Source organism: Nematostella vectensis, chromosome 14, assembly GCF_932526225.1.
Source record: "Nematostella vectensis chromosome 14, jaNemVect1.1, whole genome shotgun sequence".
Lineage (NCBI taxonomy): Eukaryota > Metazoa > Cnidaria > Anthozoa > Actiniaria > Edwardsiidae > Nematostella > Nematostella vectensis.
The window spans coordinates 4,277,728-4,291,279 of NC_064047.1; the positions used below are offsets into that span (position 1 = coordinate 4,277,728).

Below are 13,552 nucleotides of genomic sequence, written 5' to 3' on the forward strand. Positions count from 1 at the left end.
TGCCGAGATTGCGCTTGCGGAGTTCCAGCTGTCTGGCAAAAAAATATTTTCATTTATAGATATATTATAATCGCCACGAAAACTGCCCAGAAAAAAGCCAAAAAAAAAAAATGATAACGGAGAACGCTACAGAACTGCAAAACCGCACCCCCTAAAAAAAAAAAAAAAAATAAAAAACCACATTAATTTTATAAGACAGCCGCAAACCCCTACACCGTCTCCTCATATCACAGATTTGAGCTATTTCCTCATAAACATTCGGAACCTGCCCATAATGCAACGCGACCCAAGATTCACGAATCATTTATTCGATCGATATATCTTGCTCGTTAATTATAAACAAGTATAAAACCGCACAATTGCGAACGCCTTTCTATCGTATAACACCTTATTGTTTCCTTCTCAATAACATCACCTAAGCTATTCGTGATTGATCGGTTATTTTCCTTAGTAAATGTTTAATTATTTTCCTCCTTATAACGTAATTACCTGGAAGGTACAGTGACATCAAAGGAGAGAAAAGGATTTGCGAATATGGCGCGAATAACGACTCACTTTTTCTTGTTATACATCATTTCAGGTGCGTAAAATACCAACTGTAGTTATGATGAAGTTCAATTGCTATGAGCTGTGCTCATTTAAATTCTTTAAAATTGTTCTTCGTTTTTAGGAATACTTCTTTCGCTCTTAGTCAATTATTCATTTTAAAAGTAGTTGTGAATTTTTCGATACGCTTTGACCCGCTAAAGCTATGAAAAATTCCGGCAATTGAAATATATCGAGTGAGAAATTTTAAGCTATTTTCTCCACGGATAGGTGTTGACGATTTTAATTTACAAAAAGATATTCTTTGCGTGTTTGGGACCAAATAACTGATATCTAACGAATCGGCACACTTTTTTCATAGGAACTTCATTTGAGGCTGCACCATTCTTATTTTTGAAGCATTAAAAGGCTGAAAATGTTTTGGTGCATATTAGAAAAAAATACCCGATGAATTATTAGTAAGAGAATTACACAAACGATCAATAGTTTAACAATTTCGAAGTTTCAAGACTGGCTAAAATAACTTTCATGTAAGGCAGCTTCATTGCTTTATCATTATCGATATTTTTATTCTTTTTTTCACGATTAATTGTGATCCTATTCTTTGACACCTGTCCGAAGAAGAGCTCCCCCCTCCCCTCTCTTCCCCTCCCTGTGGGGATACTACTGGTATTGTACGCTACAACACATTTTGTGTCGGGTTTCAGATTTTGCGGGGTGCACTGCGTATGAGGACCATTCCAGACAAAAACGCAGCGCAGCCGTAAGTATGCACTTTGTACGACAACACAGTTTTGATACCTTTTAAAAGGGACATTCTAGGGATTTGAAAAACATATAGAACCTCTGTATATCGAGCACTTTCACGCCTTAAAAGTATCCAGTGTAAAAATGGAACCCCTATATGACGGACAAACCCGCGCGTCGGCAACGTACCCGCGCTGGCTGGTATGAGTGCCTGGCGCGCACACAGGGGGGGTCCGCTGGGTGCACGGGCACCCGCCCCCCTACTCCCCCCTTGGCGGTCAAAAAGTAGGTCATTTCTTAGGAATCTTCAAATACTATGCTTTTCCCAGGTGATTCCTACATATCAAGAAAATCTAGATAAAACTTCACAGACGCGGTCACTCCCATATAAGGAAACTAATATATTCCTTATTTGGAAAACCTGCATGATTCTTGTCATTTTATAATGCTGCCGTGCCGCAGGTGCTTCACAAACTTTATTAATTGTATTCAAAAGAGAAAAAAAAAGTGACTATGACCATCTTTAATCAATGTAGAAAGCCTCTGAAAAGAAACTAAAAATCCTCGGCACCAGACCCCTAAAACGACAACGTTTTCTTCATATGTCCCTGCGCATTCCCCCCCCCCCCCCCCACCCCCCCCGTCTCCCCTCAGCCAATCCTGGGAACACGCCTGAGCGCGCACCACAATATGAGACCCTTCATAAACGCTTTTATTGAAGACAATCTATTGAAGCAAATATGGTTAGTTCAAGCTCTGTTGATATTATGTGTTTTATTTTGGGATTGACGTTTCGTTTTTTAGGCGCCAAAGCTTGAGATGGAGGCTGCGTATGGAAGTAACGTTACGGATTACATGGACTCTGGGTGGGTAAAGAAGCACCATCCCACCCCATCCCCCAAACAACCCCCAACCCCACCTGTGCTCAAAATCCCCCATACGGAATGCCTGTTAAAACTCATCCGAATCCCTGTCCTCGTTGTTCAAACATAGCAATGTTTCGGACTATGAATAAATTCCACCTAAATCTATATATTACATGACTATGCTAGCCCTTCTATGACTGACCGTATAAAATGGGTTATGAATCCTGACTAACTAATCTACCCATCTCTTACTGCACGTATAAGCCAGGTTACGAATCTTGACTACCTAATCTACTCATCTCTTACTGCCCGTATAAGCCAGGTTATGAATCTTGACTAACTAATCTACCCATCTCTTACTGCCCTTATAAGCCAGGTTATGAATCCTGACTAACTAATCTACCCATCTCTTACTGCCCGTATAAGCCAGGTTATGAATCTTGACTACCTAATCTACCCATCTCTTACTGCACGTATAAACCAGGCTATAAATCTTCACTACCCAATCCAATAATCTCTTACTGCCCGTATTCCGGGGTAAAAAATCCAAGACACCTATTACACTCCTTACACGCTGCCCGTAATAACGAGGCTTCCCTATTCACCAGGAGCACGTTTCTGTTCCGCACCACCCTGAGGCATGCCGGGGATTCCAAGGGAGACGCAAAGGGCGTCCGCGTGCTGTGGATCCTGTCGCCATTCGTCAAATTTGACACGCTTTTGACAGTGACTGGCACTAGTCTGTCACGCCCCTCGGCCGAACTTAAGGATGACAGTGTTACTTTCAAGGTATAGTTATGTGTCAATCAAAGAGCTTTCCCTCCTCAATAGAATGCAATAATCAAGCCACCCAAGTAATCTGCCATTTGAAAGAGTAAGGATACACTTTCGGATATGAAGAGACGAGTGCGTGAGAGTGCACGGTCGAACGGCAGGCCCGTAAGGGGGGAAGGGGGGGGGTGCGAAGCCGAAGGTCTACCTTAGGTTCTCAATAGACGTGCTATTTGTAAACAAAATTATTATAAAGCATCATAAGCTAGATCACTCTAGTAAGTAGTTGTTTGTTTTTTCGGAGATGGTCAGATTTTTAACAGAGAACTCGCCCCCTCCCCCCGGAAAATTAGGTCCAATTTTTCGGATTTTGCACGGGCACGGGCCTGAACGGTCGTGCGAGTTGGAAGTTTTTTCAACTCCTAACAAATCTGTTTGATCGAGGCTTGTAAAGCAAGCTTCCATATGGGACGAACCATTAGGTAAGTGAAGGGGGTGAGAGTGGGGGGTTTATTTAACTACATGATGAAAGGTTCCAAACAAAAAAGGATTGATTGAGTTATTGATTGTTTCTTTTCATGTCTGAAAGGCGTGCATGATTTCTTCCTTTTCTGTATGAACATTTTTTCTGTCTGGTTTGGGATGCTTTCTTATTTTCAGGTTATTTTTTCGTGTGTATTTTTTGTTACTTGCTCACCCCTCTCATCACTGTTTTAATTGTCTGTTCCTTGCTTGATTGCAGATGGAAGAACTAAACTGGGGATACGACATAACTTTCGAGTTTCGCGTCAAGTTCAACGACAACAAGTACCTAAAGCCCGCTCGTCACCACGTGATAAACCACGCCCAGCTCTCTTACTATAACAGCTATAGCGTGGATGCCAGCGGTGCCGTTACCAAGGGCAACTTCTTCTCTGAGCCAATGCGAACGCTGGATTTCGTCACTGATATACCAGGTTGGGATAATCGGTAGTGTAAATAGACTAAGAATCAAGACATCAATAGCGGCATATCGATATGCAATTGATATTCCATATAACAAAAAATTTGATTATTGACTAGCACATAGCATCAATGCAATGTGTGTAGATTTTTTAAATTATAGACAAGTAGCAAAAAATTCCGTTATCATGATCGTAATAATAAATATCATCATAGCTTAGATTATCGTATTTTAGTAGCACCAATATCATTACTATCAAAAACACACCATACCACCGACGTCTATACGGTGTTGGGGGGGGGGGGGGGGGTGGCTATATAAAACAGAATCCCTTTATTAACGTGTAGCGCCACATCGACTGTAGACAACATAGGAAAATAGTCTTCTTTGGAAAAGAAGAAGATTTTTAAGCCTGTTATAAAATGCAGTGTTTGTGTCTAGGTTGTAACAGTCCTCTTGGAATGGAGTCCGGAGACATCAAGGATTACCAGCTAAGCGCATCTACCAGTTACTCTGACCTGCAGCCAAGTAAAGCCAGGAAAAGTACGTTACACACAAAAAAACACAAGTGAAGTACGCTATGTCATTTTTTCACAATTATGGTCATCACGAGGGAAGGATCTAGCTTTTCGCTAATTGACCCAGTCGCAATACAGGGCACAGATACCTTATTTAAGAAGGTAGTTTCTTCGATTAAATGTGTTGCAATAAGGTTTTTCTTCCCCAAGAAGGAAATCTCTTATCATTCATGTTGAATATTTCAATTTCTCCATTCACCATTTTGAGTAAAAATCAACAAAACAAGTAAACAAAAGGCTACAATTTTCTGTATAAATCCTATACAAACAGAAAAATTCCTGTATTTTTTTCGACATTACGGTCCAAATCAACAATTCAACGCTTTGATTCAGCAGCTACGCGCATGCGCAAACGATTTCAACCACTGTTGGGTCAACTGTGGGCCTTGTGTCTCTTTCAGCGTCTGACGAGGCCTGGTGCTCACTGACGCAAGTCCAAGGGCAATACCTTCAAGTAGATTTCATGCAGCAAACCCATATAACCGGTTTGACTACATGGGGACGAAATGGGAACAAATATCATTGGACCAGTAGCTACCTGATTGCGTACACAGTAGATGACGTCACATGGGCAAATTACAGCGTCAATGGTTATGACAAGGTTTGACTGAGGGGCTACTCACACTCTTTGTCTTTTTTATCATTCTATTCGCTAAAATTTTAATGTTTATAGAGAAACGCCGATGCATCATTCCCGTAAACTTAATTTAGCTTCGGGATAATTACTCGGAAATAACCCTCCGTTTACCGTCATTTTGTCCTTTAAAAATCGCAAACCTGTCAACGTTAAGGCCGGAATATTTTTTTTACATGCCTGGTATTTGCTTGATATACCTCTACATGAAAGGCGCTTTTTTGTGCTTAATGGCTACCAAGGAAAACGGTTATGGTTTCGTTTCCTGCGAAATGGCTTCCATGTCACGGCCGCGAAAAGGTGATGAACACTCTCTCAACCCAAGCAGAATTCTAAAAATATTCTGACAGTACTAAGAGGTAACTACTTCCTGTTATTGTACATCCAAATTAACACACTTTTAAACGCCACAGATGTTTCAAGGAAATAGAGATCGCTTTACGCCTGTCACACATTGGTTGGAGAAGCCATTTTACGCTATTGCCATCCGTATTATCGCGATGGCCTGGGACGAGTTAATCTGTATCCGTCTGGAATTATACGGATGCGCCATCCCCGGATCTGAAGGTATGCATAAGCCACGGAAAAAGAAGGGGAGGGAGGGGGCTACGTTCCTAGTGTCCAAGAATTTTGCCTCTACCAGCGCCTCTGTCTCCCCGAGTATACACAGAAAGTAGATGTGTTGGGATGCCACGCCTCGTCTATAAAATATAGCATAAACATGGCGAAGGGCCGAGTATGGACCTGTGTAGAACGTCACGCACAGATCAGCAGACATGTACTCCAGCCAACATAAGTTCCAAGTAAAGATCCTTACGGAACTCCACACCTGAAACCACCAGCATATACTCTAGCTGACTATAGTATAGATATACATGTCCTAGTATTGATATGTGCGGCACTCCATAGGATCAAGCAGAAAGATGCTAAAATGACGAAATAAGAGGTCCTACTATCTGATTATATAGATAAATAAAAGAAAGAAAGAAAAAAAAAATCGAGATGTTCTATAAATTTTAACGATCTTCTCTCTTTGCTTCCCCCCCCCCTCCCCCCCAAAAAAAAATAATTCTGAGTACGATTCATTTATTCCCTTCTACCCTTTCTTTCATGACTTTCAGTTAAATGCATCTCCCCCCTCGGAATGGAAAGTGGGCAGATCCCAGACGAGGCTCTCACTACCAGTGTTCCCAACGATTACCAGGGAGGTGTTAGCAAGGCTGCCAACGGTCGCCTTAACAAAGTAGTTACCAGTTATCCGAACGGGTGGGCAGCCAGAATGCAAGCCTCCAACGACTATCTTCAGGTACGGGATAATACTTGGGCTTCCTGTGTACATCCGGGTCCTTACTACCTTGTGTTTTTCGTTTACGCGTCGCAAACTGGTTTTTGGTGACGCAAGCTATTCCACAGTTACGGCTGCCGTTAGATCGCTAACCAATGAGAGAGCGCCGGAAAGCACCAGGCCGTCGCAGGTCTCGATATATGGGGGGGGGGGGGGGGGGGCACAATAAAAGAAAGATTAGGATAATATTGCCTCCAGTGCCTCACCCCCTACTACGGCCCTGAGAAAAGATATACATTACGTGCAACGCGCTATTCGAGAAAAGAAGGCTCAATTTCTTACAATTGCCATAGGTTCCTTGTATTCCGGGATGATTTTCAAAACAAAAATTACGTGAGGCCGAAATGCGCATACCAGATATTTTTCCCTTCATTCTTGCGCTATGTATGGGCTTAGGGACAAAAAGCTCAAATTTAAATGACACTTTACAAAAAGTCGCCAAATTCTTTGTTGCGCGATCACCAAAAATCGAAAATTCCTTTCTTCGTTTGGGAATAGCGCGTAGTCAATCAAACTAAACAATCAAAACCAGACAAACCGCCCCAAAAGCTTGTGTCTGACTACGCGCTATTCCCAGGTCGCTCAACAACGAATTTGGCTGTAAAAATAAGTCGCATTCGATATTTTGTTTGCTATTACTAACTAAGTACTTAGAGAAATTTTTCGCCTTATAAGATGTGAAATGGGCTTATTTGAAGCGTCATATGTCATGTTTTTCCGTCGGTATCCAGTCACTTCGTCCACAAACCGTGTCGTCCACAAACCGTGTCGTCCACAAACCGTGTCGTCCACAACCAACTCGTCCACAAATTGAGTCAACTCGTCCACAAGTAGAGTCAACTCGTCCACTAAATCAACAACAACGTTGCTAAGATTTTCTCGTGCAATTAGTTGATTAATTAATTAATTAATGACATAATTAATTAATTAATGACTTAACTCCGACTTTCTCGTTTTTAGTGTTGATGCTGTTTGTCTTGTGCATTTTTAAGTACGACGCTTCCCATTTTAGATCGACTTCGGCTCGTTGCGAAAGGTAACACGGGTGGCGATCCAAGGTGCTTATAGTGGCAGCCGTGACGTCATGTTCTTCACAAAGGCGTACACCCTGTCCAGTAGTCGGACAGGGTTGGCCTGGACGGGGTACACCGAGGATGGAACACTGAAGGTTCGCTTGAAAATAATCTTATCACCGGGAAAGTACCCCACACAGTCGCTCTGTACAGAGCCGTAGCATAGCAGGCTACCTTAGATTGCATGGGCACAATACAAAAACATTAAGAAAATATGGGGGGGAGCACAGTCACGCCCCTACTGGTCATTTCCTTATAATTATTGAAAATATTGGGAAGGGGGGGGGGGAGGCACATGCCCCCAGTGCCCCACCGCCTACTACGGCCATGCTGTGCTGAAAAAACAATCAACCTGCATTAAAAAAAATCACCTGACATTTTGGATGGCGAAGTCACGCCAAAATGAACAGAGAAGGCTGCTAACTTCACACTAAAAAGAGTCGAAAAAATAATTCAATAATAATAATAATAATAATAATAATAATAATAATAATAATAATAATAATAATAATTGCCGTTCAATTGTCGTAATTTTTGCCGCCAAAAGTCAGGGCGAGCGCGAGTTCTCAACAAAAAAAATCACATAATTTCTAGTTGTAAGTCGCTTGTTAGCGTGACAGAGCTCAGATTGCCTGGAGTATACTCAGAGCCTCTACTGGGTGGGGGAGGTCTTATTGAAATCCGAAATGTTACTACTCGTGTATTTCTAAAAACATATTCTCTCCAGGCCACTATCCTATATAAACATCCTTGCCAAACTAGACAATTGTTGGTCTTAAAACGTTTTTTATTTGTTGAGAAATGTGTTCCGAAAGTTATAGCGTGAAGCAAAACAATCATTTGAAAGCCAATCACAGCGCAGTGGTCACGTGAGTGATAGACTATCCGCCCCTGCAGTCTCACTTCCCTTTGTTTTAGTATGTAATGTCTACTCCTCATTCGGATAACTCGAATCTTCTTCCTCAGAACATCAAAGGGCCTAGCGATTCTGGTGCCGCTAAATGGCCGCTTCTTTACAAACTGAAAAAGCCGATAGTTGCACGTTACCTTCGCATACATCCTACCGAGATGATGATTTCACCGGTGCTTAGAGCTGAGGTGTACGGCTGCCTGAGTGAACCATTGCCTTTGTACACAGGTAACCCATACATAATGCCACAGGTAGCCCATGCGACCGACCACAGCTAACCTTATCACAAGAAATCCATACAAACAGTCATAGTTACCATAACCACAGAAAACCTATACAACCAGTCGTAGCTAACCTAGCCACAGACTTCCCACATAGCCATTCGCAGGTAAACCTACCACAGGTACCCCATACAACCAACTTGGCGCTTGCTAAGATCAAAGGCTTATCACTGAGTGGAGACCGATAGAGCCACAGGTAGCCCAGACATCCAGGTCAAGAAAACCACAGACATGTGCATGTGATCCATACCGGGGGCTGATTGGCTGAGGTACCCCACCACTGGTATCCCGTGGACCATGTTGGTTTTAATGTGCGTCTTTATTCCGTAGAGGACATAGACTATATGAGACGGTCGTTTCTGCTGGACCCGAAATCCGAAAACTTTTTTGTCTGCATGTACAGCGAGACAAGGTATACAAGAAAACAAAGAAAAAGCCGTAGTAATGGATGGAGAGACCGTCCCTCGCCTTTTAGACCGTTTTCACGTTGTTGCGCGCAAATTCAAAATTGGAGGGCCACAGCTGACCAAAAATGCGGACGAAGGGGAATTTGACTCCAAAACTCCGCGAAAGTAGCACTCTACCAGTGTTTTCTATAGCTTTGTCTGTAAACTCCACTTCGTACACCCTTTTAGATCAGTGGCCCACCAGTCTGTGGCATTTTGGATGCGCGCGCAACATCATGAAGATGGGGATGATGATAATAATGATTATGGTAATTGTTTCGGTAGAAGGAGTCTGCTAAGTAGCCACCCTTGTTTTGTTTGTTTTTTTCTCGAAAATCCGCCGATCCGCACAAGGGTTTGCTTCAATCCGAGTCCGCAACGCATGATAGAAGAAAAAAATCGAAAATTATAAGAAAATCATATCAGTCAAGTCGGATTTTCTTAAAATCCGTCGATCCGAAAACCTACTCACCCCACCCCCCCCCCCTTCTGCCCACCTCTTGTATCTGCCACTTCCAATAGATGGAAATTACCTTTTATGACGATCATGCTGCTTCTATTGATGATGACAAGGAAGAGGGTGTTTGTTCTTGTTAAATTAAAATGGTTGTGAAAATGATGATAGTGTTGATTATGAGAAGAAAAATATGATAATGATGATGGTATTTATTACTTTTCCAGTGATGAGAGCAGCTGCTTTGTAAGCAAGAATCACCAGGAATGGAGGTGTAAGTGAAAAATTCTTTACACTCAAATTCAAGTGTCTCTAGTAGATATTACATTGCCATCTGCCTCAGCTTTATACAATATTGGTATAACAGAATCATGATGTGCTTATCCCTACTATAACTAAATGTCACCTGTTATTGACTCTGACCTCATTGAATATCACTATTCACTCACCCTGACCACCATTAAACATCACCAGTTATTGACCCTGACAATCATTGAATATCACCAGTTATTGACCCTGACAATCATTGAATATCACCAGTTATTGACCCTGACAATCATTGAATATCACCGGCTATTGACCCTAACCTCATTAAACATCACCAGTTATTGACCCTGATAATCATTCAATATCACCAGTTATTGACCCTGACGTCATCTCCATTATTGGTATCAACACGCTCGACGATGAGCTGTATAGCTTTGATCGCAGGCTCAATCTCTTTCGGAGCAGGGACCTGGGACTCACTTGGTCCCAGATCTCTCCGGAATACCTCGCACACAGACGCAAGGAGTCTGGGTTCCGCAAAGCCAGCACCATTCCGGAGAACTTCGTCCAGTCACTCCCAACAGCCAATCAGACGCTGACCACGTCTAATGGCGACCAGTGGGGAGGTACGGAGTGATATTCAACTACTGGGGGTACTGGAATGTGCGTGAATAGGATTTGCTAAAGGGTTTACCATACCCTGATTGCAGGCGTTTACCCGGTGTTTTTTTTTTTCGCTATGCGCTGGGTCGCCATCTTGTTTTTGGCTGCGCTAGCTTGGCGCGAGTGACAAAACGTGACAAAAAGGGGCGCTTTGCGCCCGTTCCAGCTTTCGCGCGGCCAGAACAAACAAGATGGCGGCCACGACTCATAGCGAAAACACCGGGGAAACATTGAAAAAAATAACACCGGGTTAACGCCCACAAGCAGGCTAGGTTTGCCATGGCAAAGAGAACGTTACAAAAAGGCTATCATGTTTAGAGCTCAATAAAAAAAATGGATTTCGATTCAATTAGTGGACTGCACCCCTGTTCCCTTAGCAAATCCTGGTTATGCGCCTGTTATATGTCGTTTATTTGTCAAGAACTATTTAAAAACATAGAAAAAAAAGAAAATCTCTTAACTCCTAAGATTTCATCAAGACGCTAATTTCTTACCTTCTTTGTATTTCTTTCCCAGTTTCTTCCAACTTCATACATTTCAAAACCGCTGGTTCAAGCGAGTGGATCCCTGTGGGCTCATGGAAATGTTGCGGAGAGTAATTCAACTGCTATGTGTCATATGATTAAATTCGCATGCGCCAACAATTATTATTTATGCACGAAGACCCAAATAAATCTAATCGCTCATTCTCTTAACGAAATAGATATAAAACAAAAATGAAAATAGCCGAGCTCTAAGCAGATTATGTTAACAGTAATATATATATTCATAAATTAGTATTTTGAGTCCGGCACCAAGTTTCTTATGTCATTTCCTGTACCCTTAATAATTTGTATGCTTAACCTCTCCTCTATATCCGCCCTTGTTCATATGGAACTGCCAAAAGCATGAGAAAACAAAACGTCATATTTCTATAATCTATTGACAAATCAATATAATATTGATGCATATCAGAAGTATAATGGTATCTCTATGAATTAAGAGGCTACTTCCGGGACCTTGATTTAAATAAGACAAAGACAGGAGAAAGTACAGAATTCTCGAATCTCGGGTCGAGTTGTATTATGGGAAGGTCACGTGATCATGCGCGAAGAGACCTATTTCATGATGTTGCGAGGGCATCAAAAATGCCACAGACTGTCGGGCCATAACTAATCTAAAATGCAGACGAAGAGGTAAAACACCGCGAAAAAAGCACTCTGACAGTATTTTCTAGCTTCGTCTGTAAACTCCACTGTGATGAGCAATTTTAGATCAGCTGTTACGTAGGGGGTGGGGGTGGGGCTTGCGGTTGGATGCGCGCGCATTATCGTGAAAACGGTCTCTTTGTTAGACTGCCTTGTTTCTACGATACTATGATGATGGGGGTGATGATTATAATGATAATCTAATCATTATGATAATGGTTGCGCTGAAAGGAGTCTGCTTAGTAGCCACCCTTGTAGGGGGAGGGGGGGAGGGGGGCTGGCTTGCCAGTTCGGTTGACAAGTTGTCACACCATAGAGGTACCATTATTAAAGGAAACCTTTCGCCGATCTTTGCATGTCACGGGCATGGATAGAATTTGAAAAAGAGGTAAAATAAAAATGTTTATTTCCAGTGTTTGGTCATGTCTGTTTCGCGAGACGCGCATATCAAATATCGCATTATATTTGTTTATAATTTTATAAAGTTTTGAAATTATCGCCATTATTTTGACTATACACACATTTGACACCACGATTCTGTGGGTGAGAGCGGGAGAAGTGAGAGAGGGGTACTGACTAAAAGGTGTGTGTGTGTGGAGGGGGGCTGGGGGTGAATTCTCCCAATTCCAGTCGACATAGAAATGCAAAAAAAAAAAAAGAGCCAAAAGAGGCGTCACTGTCCTAAATCTAGGATAGGCCGCAATTCCTTTGATTGAGATTTGAGAAAAAGGGAAAAATTGTGCTGATTGTTACCAGGGGCTCATAAGTACTTATGAGCCCCTGTTGTTACCAATGTTTGAATGTGTGAGCAGGGGAGCCTCGGCCAGTAACCAAGACATGTTTTTGATAAAATAACAGTCTGGATTTTTTCATCAACTCTTTCAGATTTACCTACTAAAATATGAAATGTTTTGCAGATAACATCGTTCGTTTTAGGGATAAATCTTAGAGTGTTATTCTACGAACAATATGACGACCCCCAAAAACATTTTATTCTAAACACCATACCATACTCAAATACTATTTTACATGGAAAATGGTGAACCTCAATAATATGGCTGGTTTTAGAAATAATATCCCATTTTAACACGGTTGAGTCTGAGTGCTAATGCATTTGGTAAATGGTTATCAGGGAAGTGTCGTCAAAAATTACTTCGGATTGGTCGATTTCCAAACGTATGATAGTGTTAATGTTACACAATAGCTGTAAATTCATAAAAAAATCAATTATTTATTGTGAATGGTTGTCAATTGCTTTAAAGAGGGATGGAACAACGATGTTGGGCATTGTAGCTTCCAGCGACAGTTTAGACAACTTCGGCCTGACGTGTTTACCAAGAAGATGAAATTTCTTCTCCTGTTATTCGTCGCTTTTTGTTTTTTCGAAGATGAGTTTGCTAAACATAATGCTTTGAGATCAAGCGCGTATAAAAAGGGATTGATCTTTTGGGGGGCCTGTGTATTATTCCAAAAAAGGATGGAAAGGAAACTGGTTCTTTTTTTAAAATAATTTTCAGGACCCGCATTTGTGTGAAAATTTTAAAAAACTCTCCCTACGTCTGAAGCAAAAGACACAATTTCATTTCCTTTTTTTTTCTGGAATCGAGATTAGTAATTTATGAAGCATGTTCTCTTTAAAATCGTTTTTTCCGTTCTATCACTCATCGTCTTTCATTTCCTTATTGTCGAAGCCTATGCACTAAAAGAAAACAGCAGACGCACCAAAAGAGCGCTTGTATGTATTTTACATTACAGCCAAATTCGTTGTTGCGCGACCTCAGCGAATCCAAAATCCTTTTCTTGTTTGGGAATAGCGCGTAGTCAGACATAAGCTTTTGGGG

General features: G+C 41.7%; 1 protein-coding gene across 3 annotated transcripts; it reads left to right on the forward strand.

Moving 5' to 3' along the window:
- The first annotated feature begins 339 nt into the window (after window positions 1–339).
- On the forward strand, window positions 340–12,123 carry LOC5516686 (lactadherin). Of its 3 annotated transcripts, XM_001636692.3 has the most exons (15): window positions 341–580; window positions 1,254–1,309; window positions 2,098–2,159; window positions 2,768–2,948; window positions 3,673–3,886; window positions 4,315–4,416; window positions 4,853–5,052; window positions 5,499–5,652; window positions 6,207–6,391; window positions 7,443–7,598; window positions 8,470–8,641; window positions 9,025–9,106; window positions 9,822–9,868; window positions 10,233–10,487; window positions 11,041–12,123. In XM_001636692.3, exons 1-15 carry the CDS (start codon window positions 535–537, stop codon window positions 11,121–11,123), a joined length of 1,995 nt encoding a protein of 664 aa, XP_001636742.2. In that variant the 5' UTR covers window positions 341–534; the 3' UTR covers window positions 11,124–12,123. The 3 variants fall into 3 exon arrangements, with proteins under 3 accessions (XP_032242379.2, XP_001636742.2, XP_048578082.1); XM_032386488.2 differs by lacking the exons at window positions 10,233–10,487; window positions 11,041–12,123 and adding an exon at window positions 10,069–10,106 and having other exon boundaries at window positions 340–580; XM_048722125.1 differs by lacking the exons at window positions 341–580; window positions 1,254–1,309; window positions 2,098–2,159; window positions 2,768–2,948 and adding an exon at window positions 3,392–3,412.
- The last annotated feature ends 1,429 nt before the right edge of the window (window positions 12,124–13,552 follow it).

Bases quoted from the DNA above. Each gene is read 5' to 3' on its own strand.
- LOC5516686 (XM_001636692.3), top strand. From the start codon at position 535: ATGGCGCGAATAACGACTCACTTTTTCTTGTTATACATCATTTCAG. The intron at 2,949-3,672 runs GTATAGTTATGT...GCTTGATTGCAG, and splicing joins ATGACAGTGTTACTTTCAAG to ATGGAAGAACTAAACTGGGG. The intron at 6,392-7,442 runs GTACGGGATAAT...TTCCCATTTTAG, and splicing joins CCTCCAACGACTATCTTCAG to ATCGACTTCGGCTCGTTGCG.